The sequence below is a fragment of the Phymastichus coffea genome, unplaced genomic scaffold (genome assembly GCF_024137745.1).
Source record: "Phymastichus coffea isolate CEN01 unplaced genomic scaffold, Cenicafe_Pcof_1.1 PCOF00150, whole genome shotgun sequence".
In the NCBI taxonomy this organism is placed as follows: Eukaryota; Metazoa; Arthropoda; class Insecta; order Hymenoptera; family Eulophidae; genus Phymastichus; species Phymastichus coffea.
Genome location: NW_026706961.1, coordinates 274,047 through 299,078, shown reverse-complemented (window position 1 = coordinate 299,078; position 25,032 = coordinate 274,047). Strand labels below are relative to the sequence as shown.

The 25,032-nt window shown below is 46.8% G+C and overlaps 2 protein-coding genes across 3 annotated transcripts in view; one reads left to right on the top strand and one right to left on the bottom strand.

Annotated features, from left to right (window-relative positions):
• Positions 1–1,602: 1,602 nt before the first annotated feature.
• On the bottom strand, positions 1,603–7,253 carry LOC131672435 (uncharacterized). 2 transcript variants are annotated; one of them, XM_058949646.1, is made up of 2 exons: positions 6,990–7,253; positions 1,603–3,812 (listed from the first exon to the last, which is right to left on the bottom strand). In XM_058949646.1, the coding sequence occupies exon 2, from the start codon at positions 3,810–3,812 to the stop codon at positions 2,838–2,840; it is 975 nt and encodes a 324-aa protein (XP_058805629.1). In that variant the 5' UTR covers positions 6,990–7,253; the 3' UTR covers positions 1,603–2,837. The 2 variants fall into 2 exon arrangements, with proteins under 2 accessions (XP_058805629.1, XP_058805628.1); XM_058949645.1 differs by having other exon boundaries at positions 7,014–7,253.
• A 2,559-nt stretch (positions 7,254–9,812) lies between these two features.
• The window catches only part of LOC131672438 (spondin-2), a 129,090-nt gene continuing 113,870 nt past the window's right edge, over positions 9,813–25,032 (top strand). The window contains exons 1-2 of the mRNA XM_058949650.1: positions 9,813–10,259; positions 16,112–16,361. Coding sequence (XP_058805633.1) covers positions 16,112–16,361 — 250 coding nt within the window. The 5' untranslated portion in view covers positions 9,813–10,259. The remainder of the gene's footprint in view (positions 10,260–16,111; positions 16,362–25,032) is intronic.

Genomic DNA, 25,032 nt, shown 5'->3' with positions numbered 1-25,032 from the left:
GGGCATTTATTGTAATATTTAGTTTTAACAAGGGGATCGGCAGGCTGACTAGCCACCGATTCACCTTCGCGTTCGCGTTTGTTATTGTGCCGCTCGTAGTGTATAAGTACGAGGTCACCGTATTGTAATCGATTGTTGACAAGTAAAAGACTAGTGTGTTAATCCGCTGTTGTGTTTATTCGCCGCTGCATCACTCCTCATCCCGACTTCGAATCTGTGCTTATGCTCGACGCGTTATTCAGTCGTGGGAACGTCTTTTCCTTCCCGAATCCCCGAATAAATAATTCGTGCGGACGGCCGCGAGTAACCTAGACGGATACGGCCGAAATCCACCGTTACAATTTCATAGTACTCAAGCAGCCGGTAACAATGAGTTTTTTATGTTCATCTAAATTCACGAGTTGAATTTCTTTCATCAATTAAGAAATGTTGCCTTTACTCAGAGAAATAAGCTTTTTTTTCCTTGCCTGCAATTTCTTTTCAAAAAGTACTTTCATTGTATCTTTTTTTCGATTGCTATCTTCTATGTGAAAAGGTGAAAGGACTATAAGACCGCTATTACTTTATATGAAAATAAATAGACGTCTCTTGTTTGATTGTGCGTTAGAGAATCACTGGACAATATAAGCACTAGCGCATATTGAAGATTTGCTTTCATGAATTATACCCTTTGACCGAAGTGCTTTCGTTATACAGAATGTCGACAAAATATATACTCGTAAAAATAATATAAGTATATTTTATACTTTGACTAGCTAGTGTAGGTATTGTAGAATACCGAATTATATATTTTACCAATAGCATATTCATATTTGAAAATTAATTAATTGTAATTTTACAATTTATGATTATTTGTTTGTCCTGCGCTTGTTTGGCTATACTTTGGATACTGTTAGAGTTATTGCTGTATTGAAAGACTAGATCATATTTTCTTCCGCCAATTTTTCTGTTTTTGCGTTTGCCTTGATACATCAATAGCCCATGGAGCATGTCTTTTATCTTTCTCCTACTCCAGTGTTTTTTTTCCTCTCTTTTAAATGGTTTAGCTGGTGGTGTTATTTTATTCAAGTTGCGAACGAGAACGCGCACCATCATTTCGCTATTCCCTAATGGCTGCTTTATCGTCATATGTCTTTGGACGAATCGAGTGTTCACCTGTGTTGACTTATATTTCAAACATGCCTTGATATGTACGGTTCTTGTTAGCGATTGGAAATCTATCTTATTTATAGATAAACATATTCTATCTATCACTGAATCTAGAACTTTATACATTCGATCACGTCGCATGAATACAATATCCTTTGACAACCATATGACTTTTCCACCCGCCGCATCTTTTCAGTGCTGTTATGCCAGCACCAGCGTCAGCGAGTGTAATTATGGAAGTTATCTGAGAAGAAAGGCCTGTTAATAGTTCAAGATTGCAAAATTTTAAATACTTTGTAATATTCAATATACCTAAAATTAGAGCAACTTATAAAAATTAATAAAAACTTTCTAAGTATTTTATAATATTCATATAATTAAAAAGTTTTATTTTATACATTAAAAAATGAATAGCAATTATCCAAAAATATTTTATTTCGTGTAGTTTATTAACCAACTTTACCACAACTACATAATAAAGTCTTACAGAGATAGAGATTCACACAAATACGCAGAGATATCAGAGAAAATAAAACCAAAACAAAACAAGTAAATGAGATTAAAAAAAATAATAACTAAATTTATGATAATTTTAGTACCTCTTCGGTGTTTAATATATTCATTTTCAGTAGATTATGTATGTTATTATGTAAATCATTAATGTATATTATAAATAACAATGGTCTAAGAATGTTTCTCGCGGTACATCAAGTAAGATTAGTTTCCCTTGGTTATCTTAGTTTCAGATATTTGATACTTAACGTATCGTTTTCGACCCATCAAGTAACTCTTAAACAGCTTATTTGCAAAAACTCAAATTCCATATCTTTCCAGTTTCCTAAATAATTTTTCATACTCGACAGAGTTGAACGCCTCAGCTAGATCTAGATATATCTCGATATAAAATGTAATGACATTTTAGAGGAGGTGAGGAGGCCATTAAAATGTAATTTGGACTCGATTGATAACAAAATATTTCTAAAAATAGCAAAATACTCTATTTTTAGTCATTTTTACATCATGTTTCTTGTGAAATTAGGAGCTCAAAGATTTATGAAAAAATGCGTACTCTTGGATGTTTATGGCTTAAATTTATCATTAGAAACAGTGATGTTCTTTGATTTCCAGTGAAGATTGCTCAATAAATTTGTTTATTCATTCTATCAGTAATAGTATAATCAAAACGTGACTACGGTAATCGGATAAATATTTATTTTTTATGTTATGCTTGTTAGAATGAGTAAAATACTTTTTTTTTATTACATTAACTTCAGTACTTGAAAAAATTATATTACAGTTTATATGTTTATGCATTTAAAAATACATCTTTGCAAATAAGCTGTTCTATATTTCTATAAATTACTCGTACAGTGTCTACATTAACAAAATAATGTTATTACCGTAAACCGAGATAAATTATAACAATTATTCTCGTGAACCTTTTTCTTTATAACGACTAATTTTACAAGATTTCTGATGCGATTATATGCATCAAGCAAAGTCCGGACGCGCTTGTCTCCACGCACAGAAGACAACGCACCTTACAGGGAATCGTGTGAGTTAGGTGCGAATCAAATGCACCAAACTCGATCGTCTGTGTCCTGTCGTTCGCAGAGAAAGAGAGACCTGATCTGATAGGGGGGCTGACGGTGGTCCAATGGCTGCAAACTCTCTATCGGTGAGCCCGGCTAGTTGTCGCCGCTTTCTCCTGGATGTAGTCCTGGTGCGCCTGCCTTACCTCTTTTCGCAGCCGCAAGACCAACCACATCCTGGCCAGTTTTCAGTGCCTCCAAGGCCTTTTTCGCCTCTATACGCTCTCGTCGCAGACGACCGCCACGCCTCTGCTTCTTCTTGCGAGGCTCAATCGTCCTCTCGTCCTTGGCCATGGCCTGTCCGTGTGCTTCAGCTGCGATAATCCGTAGCCGAGGCTCCGCTAGCGCGTCCATATGCATCACCAGAGGCTCCCTTGTGGCTCGAACAGTCTTCACTCGAGCGTTCAGGTACCTTGCGTAAGCCTCGGCACATCTCACACATCGGCTTACAGTCACGTCATATCGCCCACAATTGCGGCAGAATTTCCTCTGGTTCGCGGGTTCCGGGCACCTTGACCGATGATGAACGCCAGTCCTGCAGTTGAAGCAGGAAAAAGGTCTCACATCCAGTATCGGGTCAAAGGGCACTGGCTTCAACCCATTCAGGAAGGTTCCCGTGGATTGGCAGCCTCTGGCGTCAACTCCTATAATTTGCGGGGCTGGAACTCTCGCGGAAGATATAAGCAACAACGGGTACTGCAAGTTCTGCTTCGCTAAGTTCGCCTCCATAATTGTGTTTCTTCTAAGTCCGAATTGGGGTGAATTCGACCGGCATTGGGACGGCTCCTCTTTGCTCCTGTTCCAGGTCAACTGCCAATGGTTGGAAAAGATTTCCAAGACCGGCAAGGCTTCATCGGTCTCCTGGACCCACTTTTCCGATCGGAGCACTAATTTTGGCGAGTCATCCACAGAAGGCAGCGAGTTACCTGCCGCCGGAATGGACGACATCAAGACTTCTCGGCAAGGGCCAGCACGGGTGCCCGCCCCTTCCATCTTTTCAGAACGGGAAGGCGAAGCCTGCACCTCCAGAGCACGGGGGCACATCAAGCTACAAGATCGCCCGATCTCCATCTGTAAAATCGTAAAATCTTCTGTCAGTTAATAAAATAAAAGCAGACGAAGCTTCATCCGCGAGTCCAATGTATAAAATTCCAAAACTTCCTTAATCCTACTCTAAACCGGCGTTCAGTAGCCGCTCGTTGTTCACACCACGTGGCGGAAAATAACGCTTTAAATTCTTCCACGTGTGCCATTGGTATCTAATGATTATCATCAGTCTCTAGCTCGTATACCTCGTACGAGATTTTTTTTACTACTTTATACGGACCCACGTACTTGGGATCGAGCTTCGCGTTTCTACCCGCCATCGCTTTCGACAACGAATACTTCCTTCAACAGACTAAATCGCCTACACTAAATGTAACATGCCTCCAATCTTTATCGTACTCTCGTTTTTGTTTGTGCCTGCTCTAAATGATGACCTACCATATCTCGCAACGTATTCAGTCTTTGCAGTCGGTCCTGCCAAATTTCAGGCTTGATTTTTATCACGTGAGAACGCCGCTCTACTTCCCGTCTTAAATTATTCATCGGCTGGCGATTTCAGCCAAAGTTCAAATCACGCTGACCGTCTCAAACTCGCCAACCTCTGCCTTCTTCTCGAACTCACGCGAGAGTGCATCTGGAACATGGTGCAGAGCACCTTTTCTATACACAATCTCGACTACCTCAACTCGGACACTGCGAGCTCCTATGCCCTCGTGCTTCACACGAGCAACAGTTACCATTGAACGCGCCCAAGCTCGCTGCCGCGCTTTCGCCGCTCCGCTGCGCGCACCAATGCTGAGAAACAAAACTTGGCGGAACCAAAGTCTGCATCTGCGTTGAGCTCGGGTCTGCTGGGGCCACCAAGAATGCGGCGTCTTTCGCAGCTCTACCACCCCCTGCATCAGAGCTTGCCTCGCCTTCCTCGTCTCTTCGAAACTGCCAGTATTTCGTTCTCCGACGCATCACTAATCTTACGTGTCGATCGCTTGTTGGAGCGCCGGCCACCAGCCCTCTCCATCGGTACTACCTCCGCGCTCTGTTCAGTCTCTATTATCGCGGTCTTTGCCAGCTTTTTAAAGCGTCCCAACGAGCCCCTATAAGGCGCATCTGGAATGTAGCTGTCTGAATCTGATAACTCATCCTGGCTATTATCTTCCTCACTTGTCGACGGATCCTTTAGTCTAATTTTCGTTTTTGCTCCTTCCGCACGACAGTGTGGAAATCTGCTACGCGGCTCTGCGTTCTCAATCTTTACAACGCGACCTTCTCACCCGCAACTTCCTAACATGTCCCGAAATCATTCTTCCCAGTTCCTCATCAGCTTTCCTGATTCGCAAAACACAACCAGTGTGCTCGTCCTTATAATCGACTAACCGGGGGGCTCCCATTGCGGTGCCACCGCTCTCCTCATCCGAGAAAAATTCATCTTCCGATGCCGACGCGTGAGGGTTGTCTTCTCGTCGTCGATACAACGCTGAACGGGGCGACCGCTCATCCGGCACTTGCCTTCGCGGTGCCCGAACCGCCGTCAAGTTCTCATTTCCCAATCCGACTGCATTTCCAACGCGGCCTCTGCGACGCGATATATATTATTTGCAGTTTCGGATAAAGCCGGTCGCATCTTCTTGCGCATTACCAAGCCGGGTAAACTCACAAAAGCGTTCAAAACCTGACTATAAATATTGGAATTTGCCTTGAGACCATGAAACGCTACCTCCTCGTGAGGTGCTCGCTCTCTTTCCGTCCCGGTGGCAGCCGTCGTCTCGCCACCCGCCGCATTGCGCGAATCCTCCCGTTTGTCCAGCGCATTCAGTTCCGACCTGCTTTCTCGTACTGCAATCGGTTGTGATCTCTTATTTACCGCTACAGCACGCCATTGCCTGCGAATTGACGCAGGCTCAGTCTGACTGTCTGCTCGTCCGTCGCTCATCTCGCTCCTATTGATGTCCGAGTCCATATCAATCTCACGCGACTCCTCGCCCAATATGCCTTCAGATGGGCCTGATACAACGCCCGCTTCGAAGTCGCTAGGGTCCAGGGGCGGGTTCAGCTCCGGACGCTCGCGCGAAATCATAAAGCGTAACATGCGCTGCTGGAGCTCGCTACAGCTACCCGCGATACTCAACCAGTATTTTTTAAAAGGCCCATCAACTCCGCGGCCGGCGTCTCATTTATCCGACGTTTGAGAGCACGCACGCCCCTGTCCTTCATAATTTCGCGTGTTACCGCGACATGTCACGGCCCGCTCTACCCCCACTATACCTTGGACACACTACCAAACCGCGACGCTTTGGTGCAGGTCAAACCGACAACCGTACCGTGGGCTTCGTATTTCTTACTTATATTAAAACAAAAAGAACGTTGGTCCGTGTAAAAACGTTAGGTCGATGACTCACATACCCATGCCCAAGCGCAGCAACGATAACAACAACCATGCTTATTATGCTTTAGTTCTTTTTCTCTCTCACGCGAACGCACCGACAAGCCTCTTTCCGACTAGCACGCGGTTCTCTCGCTTACTGAGTCCGACCGGCGAAATGTAAACAAACAGCTCTCGAGCTCCGACTTAACGCAACTCAAATGACCGCTTGGTAACCTTATCTGTTCGCGATTTTATTTTCAAATACTTTTTTCTTTATGTTCTAAACCTTCCTAAACCCCAAATACTTTCAACAATGAAGTTGCATCCTGTCTCTCTCCTTGTGGCTTCTATCAATTCAATTTCCGCAGCTTCCCCACAAAGGATGCCATGTAGCACGTTCGTTGTTTTTATTTGTCGATTGATTTCACGATCTGCGTATCAAGACTAGCCCGGATAACTTTGCGTTATTAATTATTTAAAAGGAGAACGTAAGGGAGGCGCATTCGCTCCACCGTGTATGGCGTCAAGGGGCTTTCGTCGCCTATTCAACACTATAGCCGCAACTAAACGTCATAAAGAGAGAGAAGACAGAAGTCGACAATTATGACGATTATTTTCGTGAACTTTTTCCTTTATTATAACGATTAATTTTACGAGATTTTTGAAGCGATTATACCCATCAAGCAAAGGCCAGGCGTGCTTGTCTTCGTGCGAATGCACGCACAGAAGACTACGTGCTTTACAGGGAATCGTGTGAGTATGGTGCGAATCAAACGCACCAAACTCGGTCGTCCGTGTTCTGTCGTTCGCAGAGAGAGAAAGAAAAAATACCGGCTCACCGAAGAAAGAAAGAGGTACCTGACCTGACAGGAGGGCTGACGGTGATCCAACGGCTGCAACTCTATCGACTAGCTGTCACCGCCTGTAGCTGCAACGAAGTGATGGCCGCTGCTTTCTCAGATGTGGCGCTCCTCAACTCTACTGGCTTGAAGGTGTTTGTCGTTGATGTCGCTTCTCTCACTTCTTTATTTCTTCGTTTTTGTGATCACTGTCTCCGATACTAGTCAACCGCCAACTCTATCTGCGCTCGCTCGCTTCTCTCGCAACATACTCTCTCGTTCCCCACTCTATCGGCCTTACACGTCCGAGAGCCGCCGGCTACGCACGCGCCTGGCGACACTAACCGTCTCACTCTCTTTCCCAAGCAGCCCTATACGTCTAAGTGCCGTCGTCTACGCACGCATGTGCGGATCATGCTCGACGACGCTATCTGTCTTGCTCTCTCTCTCTCTCTCTCTCTCTCTCTCTCTACTTTGTCCTAGCATCAGCTCCATCATCGTCTCAGCCATGTTGTCTTACTCACCAATGCCGATTAGGAACGACGCTTGTAATAAAGCTACATCGAGCATCGGTACTCGGATCTGGCAACCAAGTCACCCGATGCGATAGCGATGGAGGGAAAAGGTACGCGGACGAGAGAGAGGCAAACAGGGCGAATAATCTCACCGATTGCTTAAACCGTCACAAATTTGATAATATTGAAAATATAATTTGATACATATTGACAAACTACAAAAACATTGAATGATGTTATTGAAATTGCTGTGAAAACCATGATTAAATTGTGACATGTCATAACACACCATAATATTTTTACAATAACTCAAATATATTTTTGCTTGTTAAACGAATCTTTTTATATTTTACCACACATGGAGCTAAAATACTGGAATCCTTTCTAAAACAGAGACAAAATAATTTACCGTATATCATTGAACGGTTAAAATTGATCGTTACGCTATTTAACGAGTTATTACCAGAAGAGATTTTTTGGCATTGCCCTAAAAAATAAAGCGTAGGGAAGAATCAAAGTGCTTCAGGGGAGCCTATATTTTAAGCCGATTAGAAAAAATCCGGGTCTCGTGGTAGGAGCTTTAATTTAAATAACTATGAATATCTGGTTCTATAAGTCAAATGTGAATTAACTTATTGATTGGGTCAAAAAAGAATCACATTTAAATATACAATAAAATAAGAGAAGTGATAGAAAAACTTTCGGTTAAAAATATTTGAAATAAGCATGTGATGAATCTTTAAGATGTCTGTTCAACTCCTTATCATATTCGTTATTGTTATTGAAAATAGTTAAATAGTAGCGAAAAGGGAACGTGGCCAGCCAACCCAATGACATACCTCGATATCGAGAAGGGAGTTTCATTTGTTATTACAAAAGGTATGAACATTTATTCGAACGAAAATTATTGGAACACGTACATTCGTTTTACACTTAAGTTTCCATTTTTTTCATGAAATAAATATTTTTTATTCATTTATACAATTTTAACATATATTAATACAAACATTTATAATGTTTCTGTTTAGAATACAATATTTTATACAATACTGCAATGCTTTTTGTAATGTCTTTAATGTTAACTGTACAGTTTAATACTCAATGAAAAAACGGCAATTTTAAAGAAATTCATGTTCTTCACGAAAAATGCGAGCATAAATAAAACGATAAGCTTTGTACTTAAAGTATTTAAATATTACTGGACGTAAAAATTCATTCTTCTCAGTAGAAAAAAATCGTTTTTTTTTTTTGAAATAACAGTCAGATAAATTAGATAATCTTAAAAGTACAAGCGGTTTTCCATCTAGACAAATGAAAAACATTAAAAATGTCATACATTGTACTGCTGGAAAAAAAGCCGTGCCTAAAAATTATCATGAGCATATGACTTAAAAAGCTGCATTTTTAAATAATTTATATAGATCTCGTAGTTTTAAATTTGATGTTGAAAAAGGTAATGCAAAAGAGGATTGAACTCTTATATTGACCAACATAGAAGAATTATAGAATTATAGAATTATAGAATTATAGACGCTATATTAAGTGAACGTCACATCATCGGATACTATATGTTGTAAAAATAATGACCGACGGTAGGGCAAGGTTTTTTCTAACTGTGCATGTGTGTGTCGATAATACCAGAACTTTTTATACAAGACAATAAAAATTGCACTGCTTCGAAATGATCAAACTTTTGTTCTACCAGAAAAAATAAAAAGCTAGCCAAGTATTGGCACAGTGTTGTATTATAAACGGAAACATTATAATTGTTTATATTAATGTACGTTCAATTTGTGTAAGTGAATAAAAAAAATTTGACATCGTGAAATTTCCATTTTATAAAAAAAATGGAAACTTGGGTGAAAAACGAGTATCCTTGCTCCGATGATTAGCATTCGAGTAAATTTTCATACCTTTTGTAATAACAAATGAAAGCCCCTTCTCACTTTTAGTCGTAATTTTTGTTAAAATTTTCGGTATTTGAGGCCCTACGTGCATGCTGGTGAAAGTTTAAGTAAGCAAATAAGGATTGATAATGCGGGTGTGAACGTGATGGATCCGATAAAATAGCAGTCGAGTCTTTTAGCGATGAAGTGTTGATTTGAGCGGGGAGTGAAATGGTATAAAATGAGCTGAACGGAAGCAATATTAAGCAGTCGAGTGGGTCGGTTTAGGCAGCGCGTGGAGCATGTGAGCGGCAAACGCGAAGTGCCACCCCGTTCGTCCACGCGGAGCGCTTCTGTCGCTCTGTAGCGACGACGCCGCGCGGAGCTTTGGCCCAGCTCAGTGACGCGCTGGCTCTCGGCTCGGAAGCTTGGTCATTGGGCGCACGCAGAGCAGAAGCGAGCTTGCGCGAGAAGGAGGCAACGGGGGCAGGCGAGGAGCAAGAAAGTGAGAGCGGAAGAGCGAGAGAGCGGCTGGGCTGCCCGACTGGCCCGTGCGCGCAGCGCCAGCACTCTACCTAGCGCCAAATCGACCGATCCTCGGCCGCGAGCGAGCCCTGCTGCTGTTCGCTGAGCCGGGAATCCGTCGCTCGGGACGAGTAACCGCGGGGCACGTGCTTCACGAAAAACAGTGAAATCGCGATGTGAGTTTGCAGTTGGTGCCGCGGAGTATAAAGTTTCATTTTTTTTCTTTTATTTTGGTCGTTGGTGTGTTGTGCGAGTTGCGACGAGCGAAAACAGAACGGTTGGCCAAGTAAACAAGCAAGAAATAGCATAGCCCAAGGGAGTCGCAGCTCCGCATCAGAGGAAAGGTGAGAAGACAGCGACGCGCGCGCGCGCTTTCACCGACTTTGCTTTGAGCGCGCTGCAAGCTCGGGCTCGCGCACTCCGCCGCCTATTCGGCGAGGAGTGCTTAACGACAAGCAAGCGCAGCCAGCTTCTTGCGTCCTTGCGAGCGACACCCTCGCGGACAATCGTCGGCCTCGTGCCAGCGCTCGGCCGTCCGTTTTGCCGACTGTTGCGCGCCTACGGATGCGTGCACACTCGACACACCGCACCACCCGTCCCGTTCGCGTGCACGAACGCCAGCAAGCGGATAGCTGTGGCCCGGCTTTATTCCCCTTTCATCCTGTCGACGTGTTCCTAGCGCTTGTTTTTTCATTTTATTTTCCTTTCACATCTATCTTGCCCCTGTTTTTCAATACTCGCTGCTTCATATCTCACTTCTATATTCTTACTCAACGTTGCTTTTTGCATTCTTTTCCATCTAGCCTTTTTTGGACCCTTGCCGTTATTGCTATCGTTATTACTGCTATTACTTATTCTATACTCTCGGCATTTTACCTGCTGAAGGATGTTTCTATTGTTAGTTTTTTGCCGCTTCAACTACGATATCCATTTATTTCGTAGATTCTTTAATTTTGTCCGTTGTTAGGGGTGACCATTGTGTTTAATTGAAAAACCACGATAAATGCTACAGTTTGATTTACATTTATAAAGAGCACATTTATACAATTATATGATTGTGAACATTAACAAAATTGAATCGGGATTGCATTTGTATTTTTCGCGAAAAAATCAATTATCCACTGATACATTAAACTTCTCACGGAGTACAAATGTTTCGCGATTTTGTTTAATGGTACATGAAAGACCACTTACACGTATTCCCGATCAACTAATAATTCTATTTCAAAAAGTTTGCCCGTTTTTTGCTTTTGCTCGAAAGGGTACTTTTCGTGACATACTTAAATGGACTTAATTAATTCGACTAATTAATTTAAAATATTCTACGAAAAAGCTTTATCTTTTTTCTTCTTCTCAATCACTTTCATAAACTTGATCAAATTCACAGTAGCAATCTCTATCCGTCTTATTTGAATATACAAGTATTAGTTATATTATGTTTATCTCGCATCAGTTACAAATTTGATTGTAAATGTCATGTATGAATTCACTTTTGCTTAGCCATGCATTAAAGCAGTTAAAATCATTGATATATTAAAATATTTATTTGTCACAGTAGATACTATCTTTTCATGCATTCTTCAGACAAAAAGTTCATTAGAGATTAATTGTATATGTTGTGATGTTTAGAAATGTTTTGTTTTTCTGACAATGCATAGGTTCCTTTCATTGTCATTTCGAATTATTAATTTTTTATGTCTTAAATCGAAAAAGAGGAGGAAGTTATTTTCTACAATTTTATTATATGCATATGTATTGTTACGTATTTATAAAGGATATTCTCCGCAGCCGATATATTCTATAAAATCATTGCAGATTAATTGTAAGGTTGAGTCAGTTTTGCGCATCATCCATGAATTGTCGTAAAAGTGATATTTATAAGTACCGGTAAAGATCAAGTGAACGCCTTTCTTCGTACGTAATATATTCTTTTTGATTTGACATGTCTATTTTTCAACAGTAATATCATGTATATGAAAATGCTTTCTTTGTTCAGAGCATATGCATAGAAAGCTTGAATAAGTTCGTTTTTTTCATTTATTTGCTTCACTGCAGAATTATCTTCAAAAATATAATTATGTCTGGTCAAACGTATGTTAAAGGATACGGGCATGTATTTTTTCCGCGCTAACTTTTGTAATTACACATACGTATACAGCGAGTATCGTAGCTGAAAACAGCGTTGGAATTGTTTCCGTTCAACTTTTGTAATATGCAAAGCACATTAAATATTTGATATAATTATTATACAGAGAAATGAATCGCTGCTCAAAACTTATGTGGCCATAACGATTTCAGTTGGTGAAATTTCGGGCAAGTAAATAGTGTAGCAACGACAACAAAAATACTATTGTCTTAAAAAAAACGCTTTGTTAGCACTAGCACAGTTTCGTCGTGGACAGAAAGCTTTGTCAAATAAACAGAATAGCTCTGTCGGTGTGTTGCTCAGCTGATTTTCGCTGCACGGACAAAACTGATCTAATTTTTTAACAGAATCCAATAAAGTTTGACGGATTGGTTGATTCCAAATGATTTTTGAAAGTGTACCAGCAGGTTGCGCTTACAATACGATAAAATTTGAGCGCGGAAATTCCAGGCAGCTGAATTTTGATAGTGCAAAATCGGTGCTGAAGATAGGATTTGAGGCAACGATAGATTTATTAATAAACATGGTAAATGAGGCTTGGTGTAATAGAGATCGCGTAGAGGAATAAGGGGTAAAGAAGGAGCCGAGGAAGTAAATGGAGGAAATTGAAACATGAGTGAAATTTGGTTGCGCTACGAGGTTGCGGACAGCCTCTAACAAGACAAAGTTGATCGGAGTGCATGAAGCAGTAAAGCTCGTGCGGAAGAAGAGATAACGAGAGGAGGTTGAAAAGGAAAGGCACAAACGAAGAGAGAAAGAAGGAGAGAAAAGTTGCGGACAAAGCCAGGTTATTAATGATCAGGGAGAAATAGTTTGAGCGGTAAGCGCAATCTCGCCTGTCTCGCTGAAGCGGAGAAGAAGCGAAGCGAATACGCGAGATTGGGACGCGACAAGGAGGAGACACGCGAACAAACAGAGTCTGTCTCTGCCCGAAGCTCGGGCTTGGGCTCGGCTTGGGATTCGATTTCAATCGAATCACCAGATACTCCATAGCCGCGAAATCGCGTGCTCGCCCATTTTCTGTCTCTCCTAATTCCTTCTCCACCCTATAGCTCTCTCAGCTGTTCTCTATCTGGCCCTCTTCTCTTTCTCTACGTGCATCTCTCTCTCTCTCTCTCTCTCTCTCTCTCTCTCTCTCTCTCTCTGTTTCTCTTTTTTGCCTCGTTATATCGTTTCCGCGAGCGGCCTCGTCGGGCATCTCATTGCGAAACTCTTTTGCGAGTATCCGAAGAACATTCTCGCAGATTGCAGTCGCTCGCGAATGGATATTGAAACATGAAGAGAGCGGCCAGCCTAACCAGAAAACTTTTTACTTCTTGCTCAAACATTGTTTAAATCGCAGACCGCCAAACTTGCCCAGCTCGCTCGTCTCTTCCAGTGTATTATTAAGTTTAACTTTGCCGCTCTTTCCCTTCCTGCCTTGCTCACTCTCTCTCTCTCTCTCTCTCTCTCTCTCTCTCTCTCTCTCTCTCTCGTCTCCTCGGGCCCTCGGCTCGCTATTGGCAATTGAGACGCTGCTGCTGTCGTGCCTCGAGCCGCCGAAGGGAATCTGTCTTTAATCAGAGCGAAAGTCCGTGGCGCGCCTTGCTTTCGGCCGGCACTGTCCATGTCGCGGGCACCGCGTCCGTCTTCGGTGTGCGCACACTTGCCCACGCTCCATCGGATCGGATGCGCTTCCGAGCCGGATTGATTTACGAGCTCGAGCATTTGCAGTGCACTGCCAACTTGATTTCTCAGTGGAGATAGTTGTCTGCTGTCGACGTTGTCGAAGGCCCGTTAAAAATCCAGCGACCAGTGTAAAGCGCTAAAAGTAACGAGCGCTGCCTGTAGGCGTTGCTCGCTTTACTCACTTGACTCGCTCGAGCCAAGCCGTTGCCGAAGCTTCGTTGCGAAGAGGGTACGCACGGTGAGGTTTATTTTTGGCCGGGAGTGCTCCGCAAGGAGCGGCAAAGGATCGACTCGGAATCAGCGCTAAGGCCGTTTCGCGGCAAAGGAAGGTACGTCGACGCGCTAATAAAGAAGAGCGAGCGGGATATCGCCCGTGGCGGTATTTCGATCGCACGCACACCGAGGAGAAACAGTGGAGGCCGATAAGAACCGATTGTTTACCGCAAATACGAAACGAGCGCGCGGTAGGCGGCGGGCGGCGGGCGGCAGTCGGCAGGCGGCTAGCAGCGGAAAATGTCGCGCGTTACAAAATAACAAGAACGAGCGATATCAGGCGGGATAACGGGCTGGCGGCTGGCGAGCATGATCTGTTGGCTGCAGCGCGATTTATTGCGCGACTCGTTTTTATCGGCAAATTAATGCAGGCAGCCGGCTCGCGCGCACGCGCCAGCGAATTTCGTCTCTGGATTTTCAATTAAAATTTTAAACAAAGCTGCCCGCCGATACAACGAATTACGCTCGGTATTTTCATCGAGAGCGCGCTTTATACGTCGGGCCAAACTTATTCAGTGCCTCGACGCGTTAGCAGGCGATTTCGCGCGTGCATGCGCGCCGGCCGCGCTTGCGATCATAAATTTTGACTGAACACCCGGCCGCGCGCTCCGCTCCGCTCAGTTATACGAGAAGCTATGTTTGTTTTCGAAGCCGCCTCCCAGCAAGCCCTATTTACAAACTTAATGACAATTTATTCGCCTCTTCTCCCCTCCCGATCGATTCAAGTCCATTTCAATTTTAATATTCATTCGCGTCTGCATATTTACGATTAATTCTGGCCGACTTCAGCCACCACCCTATTGATTTTCCCTTCTCACCAAGCGCCTTCGAATCAGCCGATGGCCCATTCGTTAAACAGATCCAGTTTCTCGGTCCGCCTTGCTCGCTGAAGCGACAAGCATCGACAATCGTAAACAAGCTTATCAGGTAGTCGAGAAAAGTTGTGCTTTGCGCTCGCGTCCCTTCGTCCAATCGGCGAGGCAAGCCTCGTCCGGTCTTTCGATCCGAGCTGTCCGATCGCTTCTATGCGAGAACCGAGAACTTGACGCAAATTCAATGACACCGCCGCGCCTACGGACAAGCGAACGAGAGTGTCGACAAGGACCAGAGCAGTAAGTATTGCGGGCGTACGCAGCTATTCGGATAACGAGAACGAGAGAGCACAACTTTGGCTGGAGCCCCCACGCGGAAATTAATTTTGCACGCGAGAACGATTACTTTTGCGGGCCGACGCGACTCGGGCGGGGTCCTCTGCCGCACGGCGATCTTAATATACAGGCGTTTCGCCGCGCTCTTCCTCTTCCTCTTCTTCAACTTTTCCGCCCGTGGCGCTATAATTTAATGTTTTATTCCAGTGACGCATCTCTTGGCCATTTCTTACCTCTCCAAGCGACGGCCGCTTTTGCTTTTCTAATTAATGCCATTCAAACGGATTTTCATTAGCCAAGCGGCGGCCGGCCTTGAATATCCACGCCGTCCAAGCCGCCGGAAAACGACCTAACGAATAAATAATAAATCAACTGCAGATTCGAACGCAGCAGCTGTTGTTGTATCGAAAAAGCATGGAACGGCAGCAGCGCGACAAATGACGAGGGCAGCGTTGTGTACTGTACATTAAATCAGAGGACGAATAGAGAGAGGCAGAGCTGGCTGCGGGTAGTATGCTGTAATGGAATCGTAGCAAACAGTAAACTCATTATTCACGGGCGGCAAACAAAATTAAGAAATTTTCGGGATAATTGATTGCTCAATTGCAGCCAGAAGGCCGTAGGTGTGGGTATCGGATGGGTGGCTTTGGCAGCGAGTATGGAGGAAAACCTCCCGAGGGAAAGACTGACGGCAGCGCGGCCGCGAGCAAGGCTCTGTTGACCGCGAGCAAACTGGCGGAGCCGACAAATCCAAGGCGCCAAACTAGAATTCGTAGCTCGGGGGTGCGCGTCCCAAGGCGTCTCGAGTTTCCGCGAAAAAGCGAGCGCCTCCTCGAGCTGCCAGGCGTCAATCCAGCTGCCCCCCGATCGCGCCGCTTCGCAGCGATTAGCCTGGCGCCGCTGCGTTCCGCCTTCTCGCGCCACTACGAAACGACACAGTAAAGTGCTCGATGTGTTGCAGATGCTGAGCCCGAACGCCGAGTACAGAGTAGGAGGGCAATGGGGACCAGTGCTGCTGCTAATGCTCTTACTGAGCTTCTCGCAGTTGATGCAGCCGAGCGAGGCGCAATGCGGCCCGCTTTCCGCTGATCAGACCAGGCAGTCCAAGTTGGCCATGTACAAGGTGACCCTACGAACGTACTGGTCGAGAGCCCGCTTTCCCAGACACTACCCCGAGTGGAGGCCACCTGCGCAGTTCGGCAAATTAGTTGGTAAGCTTTCCGAACTAACTTGCGAGCGCTCCTCGTCACTGCGTCCCTTCGTTGCAGTGTATCGCCTTCCGACATCGATACTCTCTTAGCCGCGGCTTTCGCGCGCGCACGCCGATCCCGCTGCTCTCGAATCGAGTCGCGTCGCACGAACGTGTACTTGCCTCGACTGACCAGACGCTCACCTTTCGCGAACATGTATTTCCGTGGCGCACGCGGCGCCGCTTATTTTTAAACGCGGCTCGCCCAGAGGCGCGCGCTTGCCGCCAAATTTACCCGTTGCTCGGATGCGCGCGGACTACTCGTTCGGCTTGCAACGGGCCCACACTCGCGCCAAGTCGGGGGACAAACGAAGTGTAATTGAATCGGCTGTAACGAGGCGTCGGCCGCTCTGACTGAGCAGCAGCTACGTTCACAGCTGGTTATTCGTCGCGTTAGCGTCAGCGAATTTTCGTTGCTACAGAAAGTCGGAGGACTTGTCAGCGCCAGCGGCGGTGCGCAGTGTACGTCGATGAAATTCCGCTACATGTTCATCTGCGGGCCAATGTAGGTCGAAGGCGAACTTATTGGCGTAAAAAGCTGTAAAAAGCCTGACGTAAAACCGCCAAAATCACGAAAGCGCTTGGATGAGGAGAGCCGGGCTGGGGAGGGAGGAAGCGGGCAAAAGTAAATCGCGGAGCTTTTCAATAAGTGAGAGAGATAGCGCATGGTGCATGCGAGGCTTGGAAAAAGAGGAGAAGCGACTGGCACACGCGCGGATTTGTAACGCGAAAATTTCAATCTCGTGCGCTCCGTTGACCTACTCGCTTCTCTCTCTCTCTCTCTCTCTCTCTCTCTCGTCACTTTCCGGCCCATGCATATGCATCAGCTAAGCATGACTATCGCGTCCGATTCTCGTATCGGCAATCGCGCTCGTGTAGCTCGCGCACATGTGTTGGCGAGTGTGCTACAGAAGCTGGAGATGTCGTCGCCGTTGTCGGCGGGAGCACGTATATAGATGGCACACACAGCCGTGCCACAGCAGTTATAAACCAAGCGGGACGTCGCGAGCAAACGAGCGGAAGAGAGCACACGGATCCGCCGCGCTATTTTCTACCGGAAAGTCTACAATCTAAGGTCGGCTAGACTTTCCAGAACTTTATTCCGCGACTTCCTCCCGCGCTATTTTAAAAACAATTCTAGCGGTCTCTCGAGTCGAACCACGAACGTCCTCTCGCCAACTAATGAGCTTGTAAATATAGGCGCCCGCAAGAAAAACCTAATGATATTGCTGCTCTGCTGTGTGGAAATAGCGCGAGCGCGCGATTCTTCAGACTGCACTATGATCATTTCACTGGCGACCGAGCGTCAAATCAGGCGCGCAGCAGCCTGCATACAAGAGAGGGACCACGAAAATTCTTCAGTTCTTCGGAGACAGCATTTTTACCGATGGCAAAAGTGCAGCCTCGCGAAAAGCTAATTGCGTTTATGTCGGTGGCGAATCGTCGAGTTTCATCCAAGAACCAAAGTTGCACGCCAAGTCCTCCTTATTCAATATTAGGATTAGGGCGAGCCAATACAAAGACAACTGTAATGTTTCCGAAGCGCAATCAAACACATCGAATCTTGTTGCCGATTACTCCTTCGGTGCAAAGCAACTGCTGAAGTGCGCCGAGAGAGAGAGAGAGAGAGAGAGGAAGAGAGAGAGAGAGAGAGAGAGAAATGCACGCGGGAACGCATCCATTCAATCCAGAAATAGGCGAGCCAAGTCAAACTCCGAACCAATATAAGAGTGAGTCGAGTGCTTGTGGTCTACGGCGGCTAGAGATAGCAAAAGGAGTTGATTTGGAGTAACCGACATGCACCGCGTCTTAGTAGCTTAACTGCGCCTCCTTTCGTTCGATCTTTGGCCTTTTCGCTGTGTGGGAGGTCAGATTTCAGAGGGAGAGAGCGAGTGGCGGCTGCGGCAGAGCCAACAAAACAGACGGAACGCGCTGCGCCAGAAAATAGCAGCCTCGGAGACAGTTTGATCGCGGCGCGCGCTCGCGCACAAGACATATAGAGGGGGCAGGCAACCCGAGTTTATTATTAGATACGCGTCGACATATAACTCAAGCACTCTCTTCTCCGCTCTCTTTCTCACGTCCACCGGAATTTTCCTTCATTCCTCTTCGCGCCTGGCTTCTCCTCTCGTACGCTTTAATGTTAGCCTCGCCCCCATACCTATATAAATTGTCCATTTTTCCTCTTTATCAAAAAATTTGCTTGCACAAACTTGAGAATGAGCTGGCTGTAGCAGTGCTCCGGACACTTGATATCGGTTACAGCTTTGAGAACAATTTATACCGTATTACTTTGGCCTAGCTTTCCTGGGGCTTTTCCTGGCCTTCGTCCCTCCTCGACAACGCTGGTCTACCCTTTTCACGCACTTTTTTCAAATGTCCCTCGACTAATAAACGCAAAGCTCGATTTCGCCGTGAATCAAACGCTGAAATGGATCACCCTTTGTGGATTAATGGTTACAGCGAATTGGCAATGCAAAAGAAAAATGCTAAAAGCAGCGAGCCTGTTAAAAAAGAATTGTCTGACCCGGAGCGCGGGCTCACTATTAAATCATCAGGAAAATAACAGAGAGGCGAGGCGCTGTCAGTTGGAGTGGCGTTCGCGATTCATCGACAAAAGCGCGCTGGTTTGTGTCGCGGCCTCTTTTTTCTTGTTTCTTTTGCGAAATTGGAGCGCGCCCGCGCTTGCTCTCTTAGAAATGCGTTTTCGACGAATTTCCTCGCGAGCTTTCGGGCTCGCGGACGGCGAGCGAGCATCCGCCTTTACGACATAACGAGGCGGCGGCGGCGGCGGCGGCGGCAGTCGTCCTCCCCGTTCCGCCGCCCCTTCTCTTTAACTCGACTTGAGACTGCTTCACTTCCGGCATCCATTCGCCAGAGCACATTTATTAGGGTCTAGAATAGCTCGTTAGAATCCTAACGGCCAACTCTGCAGGCATCCTAGAACGAATATCCTCCTCCTCTTCTCTTTGACTCTCTTTATTTTGGCCGATTTCTGGCCGCCTCGGCTTCCACGCGACAAAGATGAAAATGAACCGTGCGCTGCGCCAGCAACAACAAGGCAAGGCTGCAGCCGATGCTGTTGCACGACGTACGGGCCAGCGACTTGGGATGACGGAAGAATGACATGGATACAGAGAGACAGAGCGAGGCGAGCCCTGGCTCTTGGCGCGCGCTCGCGCACTGCCCGGACTTTCCTTTCTGAAATCCGCGAAGCTGCACAACTGTTTACAAAGTGCGCACTGCAGCCTATCCGCGCGCACAGCTACATGACCGCGAGCTTTTCTGTTTTCTCTGCTCTCCACTTTCCTCCCTCGACCCCTCCAAGTCCCTTCCTCTCGAGCTTCGGTTTTTCCCTCGCCGACTTTTTCCACTCCGAATTAAATGTAGATCTGCTTGCAAGCTGCCTCTCTTCCGCTTCACGGCCAACACCTGCTCTTCCAGCACGCTCTTCAATTGGATCAGCTTCAATCACAATCCCGATTCAGAGAATAAAGTGGCTCGCAGTGTAGTCGGGCGCAAGTAGCTCTGCCAGTGAAAAGCTGATCAGCAAGCTGATGGCGTCGCCTGCAGCGGACAAAGAGAGGGCTGAGAAGCCGCAGCTGCAAAGCACAACTTGGCCGGAACGTCGTTAATAATGAGGGCCGGCTGCGCCTGGCCGAAATCTGGTATTCATAATCTTTGCACGCAAACAACATTGAGCCGCGCGAGAGCACCCAGCGAGTTTGCGCCAAGTAAAACTTGGGCCTAATTAAAACGAGGAAAAACTTTGGCCAGTTGCGTAAATAAAGGGGAAAAAAGTGCAAAAGCCTCAGCTATTCTTTTGAGGGAATGCGCGCAGAGCGGAGCAGTGCTCTGGCCTCTCGGCTGCCTCCTCCCGCGGCCCTCAGCGCGAAATTCACTATAAATTTCGTTCCCTTTTCCGCTTCTTCTCCTTCCCGTTCGCCTCCTTGCTCTGTTCTTTTTGCTCCTTCTTTCTCTCTGCCTCGGCTTTTCTTCGTTTTTTTTTCAATAAGAGGCCAACTTCTGGCGAAAGATACAATCTGGCGAGCGGGAGGTCGGGCGCTGGATTGTGCTGCCTTGGTGCTCGCTGCTCGCGCAGCCGGCAGAGAGAAAGCAAGGGCGAACAAGTGTCGCGCGTACAGCTCGCTCGTTAAGATTCCTCGGCAAATCTCGGGGGGCTAAGCTTGGCAGACTTGCAACCTAATTTGCATTCGTAAGAAGCGAAGGCTACGCCTGAAAACAGCCAAAGCGACTAGATCTGCACATGAGCGGCGCCGCCCCGGCCCGGCTGGCCTTCGGCCCTGCCGGCAGACCGCCGACTCGATTAACAGTATTTTCACGATAAAAGCAAGAGGGAAATCGACGCGCGGCTACGAAATGATTAATAAGCCAGAGAAATGGTGGCAATATCTGGCGATATGATTGGTTGGAATGGCAATAGCGACAGCAATAGCAGTAGCAGCAATAGTAGCAGCGGCGGCGGCAGCAGCAGCAGTAGCAGCTTGTCGCGCCACAAAAGTGAAACGCAGCCGCGAACAGCAGAAGGGGCGGGCGATCGTTAACTTTCCTTATACACGCTGGCGCGGGATCTCCTTTCTCGTTCTTCATTCTCGATTTTATTACTTTGGCCGGGCCAAAGCGAAACAAAGAAAGAAAGTAATGGCATCCCCCGTGTGCTCGGCTACGCGGCTACGTGCCGTGCTTCCTGTTCTGCTTGTCGCGCGACAGCGCGCCCGAACGTGGCGAGCTTTCCCGATTTTTCCCACCTCGAAAGCGCCAAAGCGCCGAAGCGCCGAAGCGCCGAAGCGCCGAAGCGACGCTCTTGCAATTTAGCCAAACCGCCGAAGCTTTAATTAACCATCTTGGCCTCCTCCAGCGAAACGCCGGAATAACGTTGCACCTTGGGCCAGGCGAGAAGCCGACGAACAAGGGCCAACGCAGCTGGAGAATGCTTCGGGCGACGCGCAATAAAATTGAAGGCAGACAATCACGGCAGTGCAGTAGGAACGCAAACGCCAAGTGAAACCGAGGCAGAAAGTGTGGAATCAGAGCTGGATCGCGTGGCGCTCGCTCCGCGGCCCCAAATTCTAATCGAGCGTTTAAGCTATCAGCCGCGCGCGATCTGCAGCCACGGCGACGGCGCCACTCGAGCTAGTAGCAAGCGCCCAGGGCAAGAGAGGAGGCCGCGCGGGGATTTGCCGCTTGCCGGGGACGAGGGCGTGGAAAGGGAGGCTAAATTATGCAAAGTACTTCGATAAGTTAACGTCGAGCCGAGAGGCCTGCGCTTGACGCGCGCTCCTCTATTTTTCGAGATTCGCCGAGCCGCCCGCGGCCCTCGCAGCCGACCCCTAGATTGCCGCCTAATCGCTGCCGAGTCTCGCTCCGAATCTCGGGGCCGCGCCTCGTTCACGCGTGGCTCGCCGCGATTCGCTCGAGCAGCGCTCGCTGCCAGACTCGTGCGACCGATGCGGGCGCACCGTAGCTAACCACGAGCCGATCTGGTCTCTCGAGAGCGAGCAGGCGACAGGCCGGCCGGCCGGCTGCGTGGGCCCCTCGATGCGTCGATAAAACTTTTAATTGCTCTTGGAGCGCGCTGAGTGCGCCTCGAACGGCAAGCTTCTGCCGCTCACTCGTCTTCGGCAGTGGACCCCTTATCCACTAAAGCCGACCTCTCTCTCTCTCTCTCTCTCTCTCTCTCTCTCTCTCTTCTTATCCGTCCTTTCGAGCTGCTCGCGCCCGTGTACGCGTGCAAAGAGGACCTAGCAGCTTACTTGCAGCTATAGGTTCGCGCGAGCCGGCAGGCTGCTCTCAGTGACGGTCGACCAGCCCCACTTTGCGCTGCACTTAGTCACCCTTGCCGACTACAATTGAGAGCGCACTTTTAAATGTACAATTGTTGGCTAAAGCTTGATCCAGCACGTTGATTTGTCGAAGGATCGCACGGCCAGAGACGGGGCTTTCCAAACTAAACACCAGTGAAAATGGGCTCGAGGTAAAGCGAGAGAGAGGGAGCAAAACTGTAAATTCACCGAATGACTGGAGCTGATGCGTGAGGGAGGCAGAAGATTTGAATCGGCCTGCGGCTGTCCATCCGCGCAATGAGGGCCGGACGAGGCGGCATATACAGCCGTGCTTCCGCGCATTTCGAGTGGCGACTGGCAGCGGCCCGCAACGGGAACCTGTGCTTAGTTCTGCTGTGCTGCTGTCGACCCTTGTGCTTTGTGCTATAACGCTCATCACCGTCGCCGCTCCTAGCTCGTTACCGCAAATCCATCTCTCGAAATCACGAGCGTACTCTCTCTCTCTCTCACTCTGCCACACATTCACGCACGATTTCCCCGCCGCTCATCATCTTCTGTTTCAACTCTTTTTCCGGCCTTTTACACCTTTTTACGTCGCGGAACTAAGTCTTTCACGCAATTACATCTCGTGTGATTTATTTTATTTTATTTTATTTTTTTTTTTGGCTTCCGTAGCAACCGTTGAACATTAGTCCGCAAGCGTACGAGCTTTCTGAAGCTCAGGTCGCAATTAAGTCAAGTACATAATCTGCGCAGCCCCCTTCAAACTTTCTTACACGACAATTTTCCCGCACTTTTGAATTTTCTCTGACTTGTCAGCGCGAGCCTCGAGTGCCGTTCCGAAGAGCACTTTCCAACTTGGTCCTCTTAATATTTGCTCATCTCGCTATGAGCCAAAGCTCGATTTTATTGACCAGCCACTAAATATCTTTGGTGCACTGATGTCCCATGCCTTAATGATCGGCCAAAAAATTACATGGCATATCCCTCGCAGTTTTGTATTTGTCGTAACTTGGTGAGATTTTTTGGACGCGCCGTGGCTTCTTTGCCGCATAGTTCCGGTGTACATCTGCAACATCGAGTCCACAGTGACGAACTGTCGCATAGCTCGCTTTGAATTGCACGCGAATAGGACGACGATGGCCGAGACACTCGTTGCACTTATTTTGATATATTGATCGGCGACGAAAGCAAGTAATCAGTGGAATAGCGCTAAGTGATCGGTCGAGCGGACATAAAACTGGGAACCGAGAGAGCATTGAGTGTTGTTGGGGCTGGCGTCTGCTCGCGTGCAGCGAGCGGTAGGTTCGCGGTGCGTGCCGGTGATGCATGGACGCTCCGTAGGCCAGGTCTATTAATAGTTATCGCCAGCGAAAGATCTGTGCGACCTGTCTCCCGTGCGGTTTCTCGCTGACTAACGTCCGCACGTCAGATTGCGCCGGCACAACGCTTCCTCGTACATCGGTACGTCGCTCGCCACAATGCACGCGTCAGATATTATGCAGCTCGAGCGACGAGCCTCGCCTGCGCGCGCGATAGCCCGTACCGCTGCCGTAGCTAGCCAATCAAATGGATTAGATTATTTGTAGACTTCCGTGCTTGCCTACGCTCAGCTGCTGCCTTTATCTTTGCGCCGCCTCTAGCCTCGCTTTCATTGCCTCTCGTCTCGTCCGCTCCGCCTTTACACTCTCTTATCCCTATTTATTATTCTTCGAGCTTTCCTCACGACCTATTTCGCTTCTTACATGACGCACATATTATTTCCCGATGTTATTCGTTCAATCGGATAATTGTTTTGAAAGCGTGCTGTACAGCAAGAGTTAAAAGACTCACTCGAAGCATTGCTAATTATGGAGAACGATTTGCGCAACACCATCTAGATAGAAGTAGTTGGCATAGTAGTAATGATGTTAGAAGTCCTTAGTCCGCGCAACGTTACGCAGACAAATCTAAGGCTGAGCATTACGCGCAACAATGTAACCGAGCACTTTAAGCTGAATGAATGAATAGTGCTTACACGGACAATTGCAGCGTGCCACATTTTCACCTCGCAATGGGATACGGAGCGAGCCTCAAAATTATTACACGATTGTGCTTTTCTTGTCAATGCGATAACATTATATCCACTTCGTTCTTTATCCTTTGTTAGATTGCTCCTTCAACGTTCTGCATCTTTACCTTTAACATTCGCAGAACGGGCGTATTTTTTACTTGAAACTCTACGTCGACTTGCCGAGTCTTCAGTTATTTTATAGGCTTTGTGTAATCATCAAAGTCACGTCGAGTGATCTCAACCGAATCGGGACAAACACGTAAACACTTTGCGTTTACAATTGCGTTTACAAACTCGTAAGGTTGCAAGATTTCGCAACGAGCTTGCATTGCCTAAAACTTCTTCTCCCAGGTCTTTATATATATTTATATAGCAGCATTTAACGTACTTTCAATTGTGAAAACCATGTAGCATATCGTTGACAACGTTTTCGTGTACAATTGTATATATTTGTAGCACAGATAATCGATGACTGTCGGATATAACGAGTACAAGTGCCGATTGCTAGCTCAACTTTCTCTTGATGAATTGCACTAGTACATCAACTACTACAACGGGTGTGCAGAGATATTTTTGAACAAATGACGAGTTTACGGTAGGAGCCGAAGACCTTTTCGCATCAGTAAGGGACAGTATTTTTCTACACGAAAGTCGGGAACAAGCGGCAAAGGTGTAGTTTGTAGGTTAAAATGCGAAAAAAAGTCAATCAATAAGGTTCAGCAGTTCGAGCGTATGTTACTCTGATATAATGAAACTTGTTGGAAACGATGCAATAG

What these genes read in the sequence shown, in the direction of transcription:
- LOC131672435 (XM_058949646.1), bottom strand. Translation starts at nt 3,812, where the DNA reads ATGGAGATCGGGCGATCTTGTAGCTTGATGTGCCCCCGTGCTCTGGAG.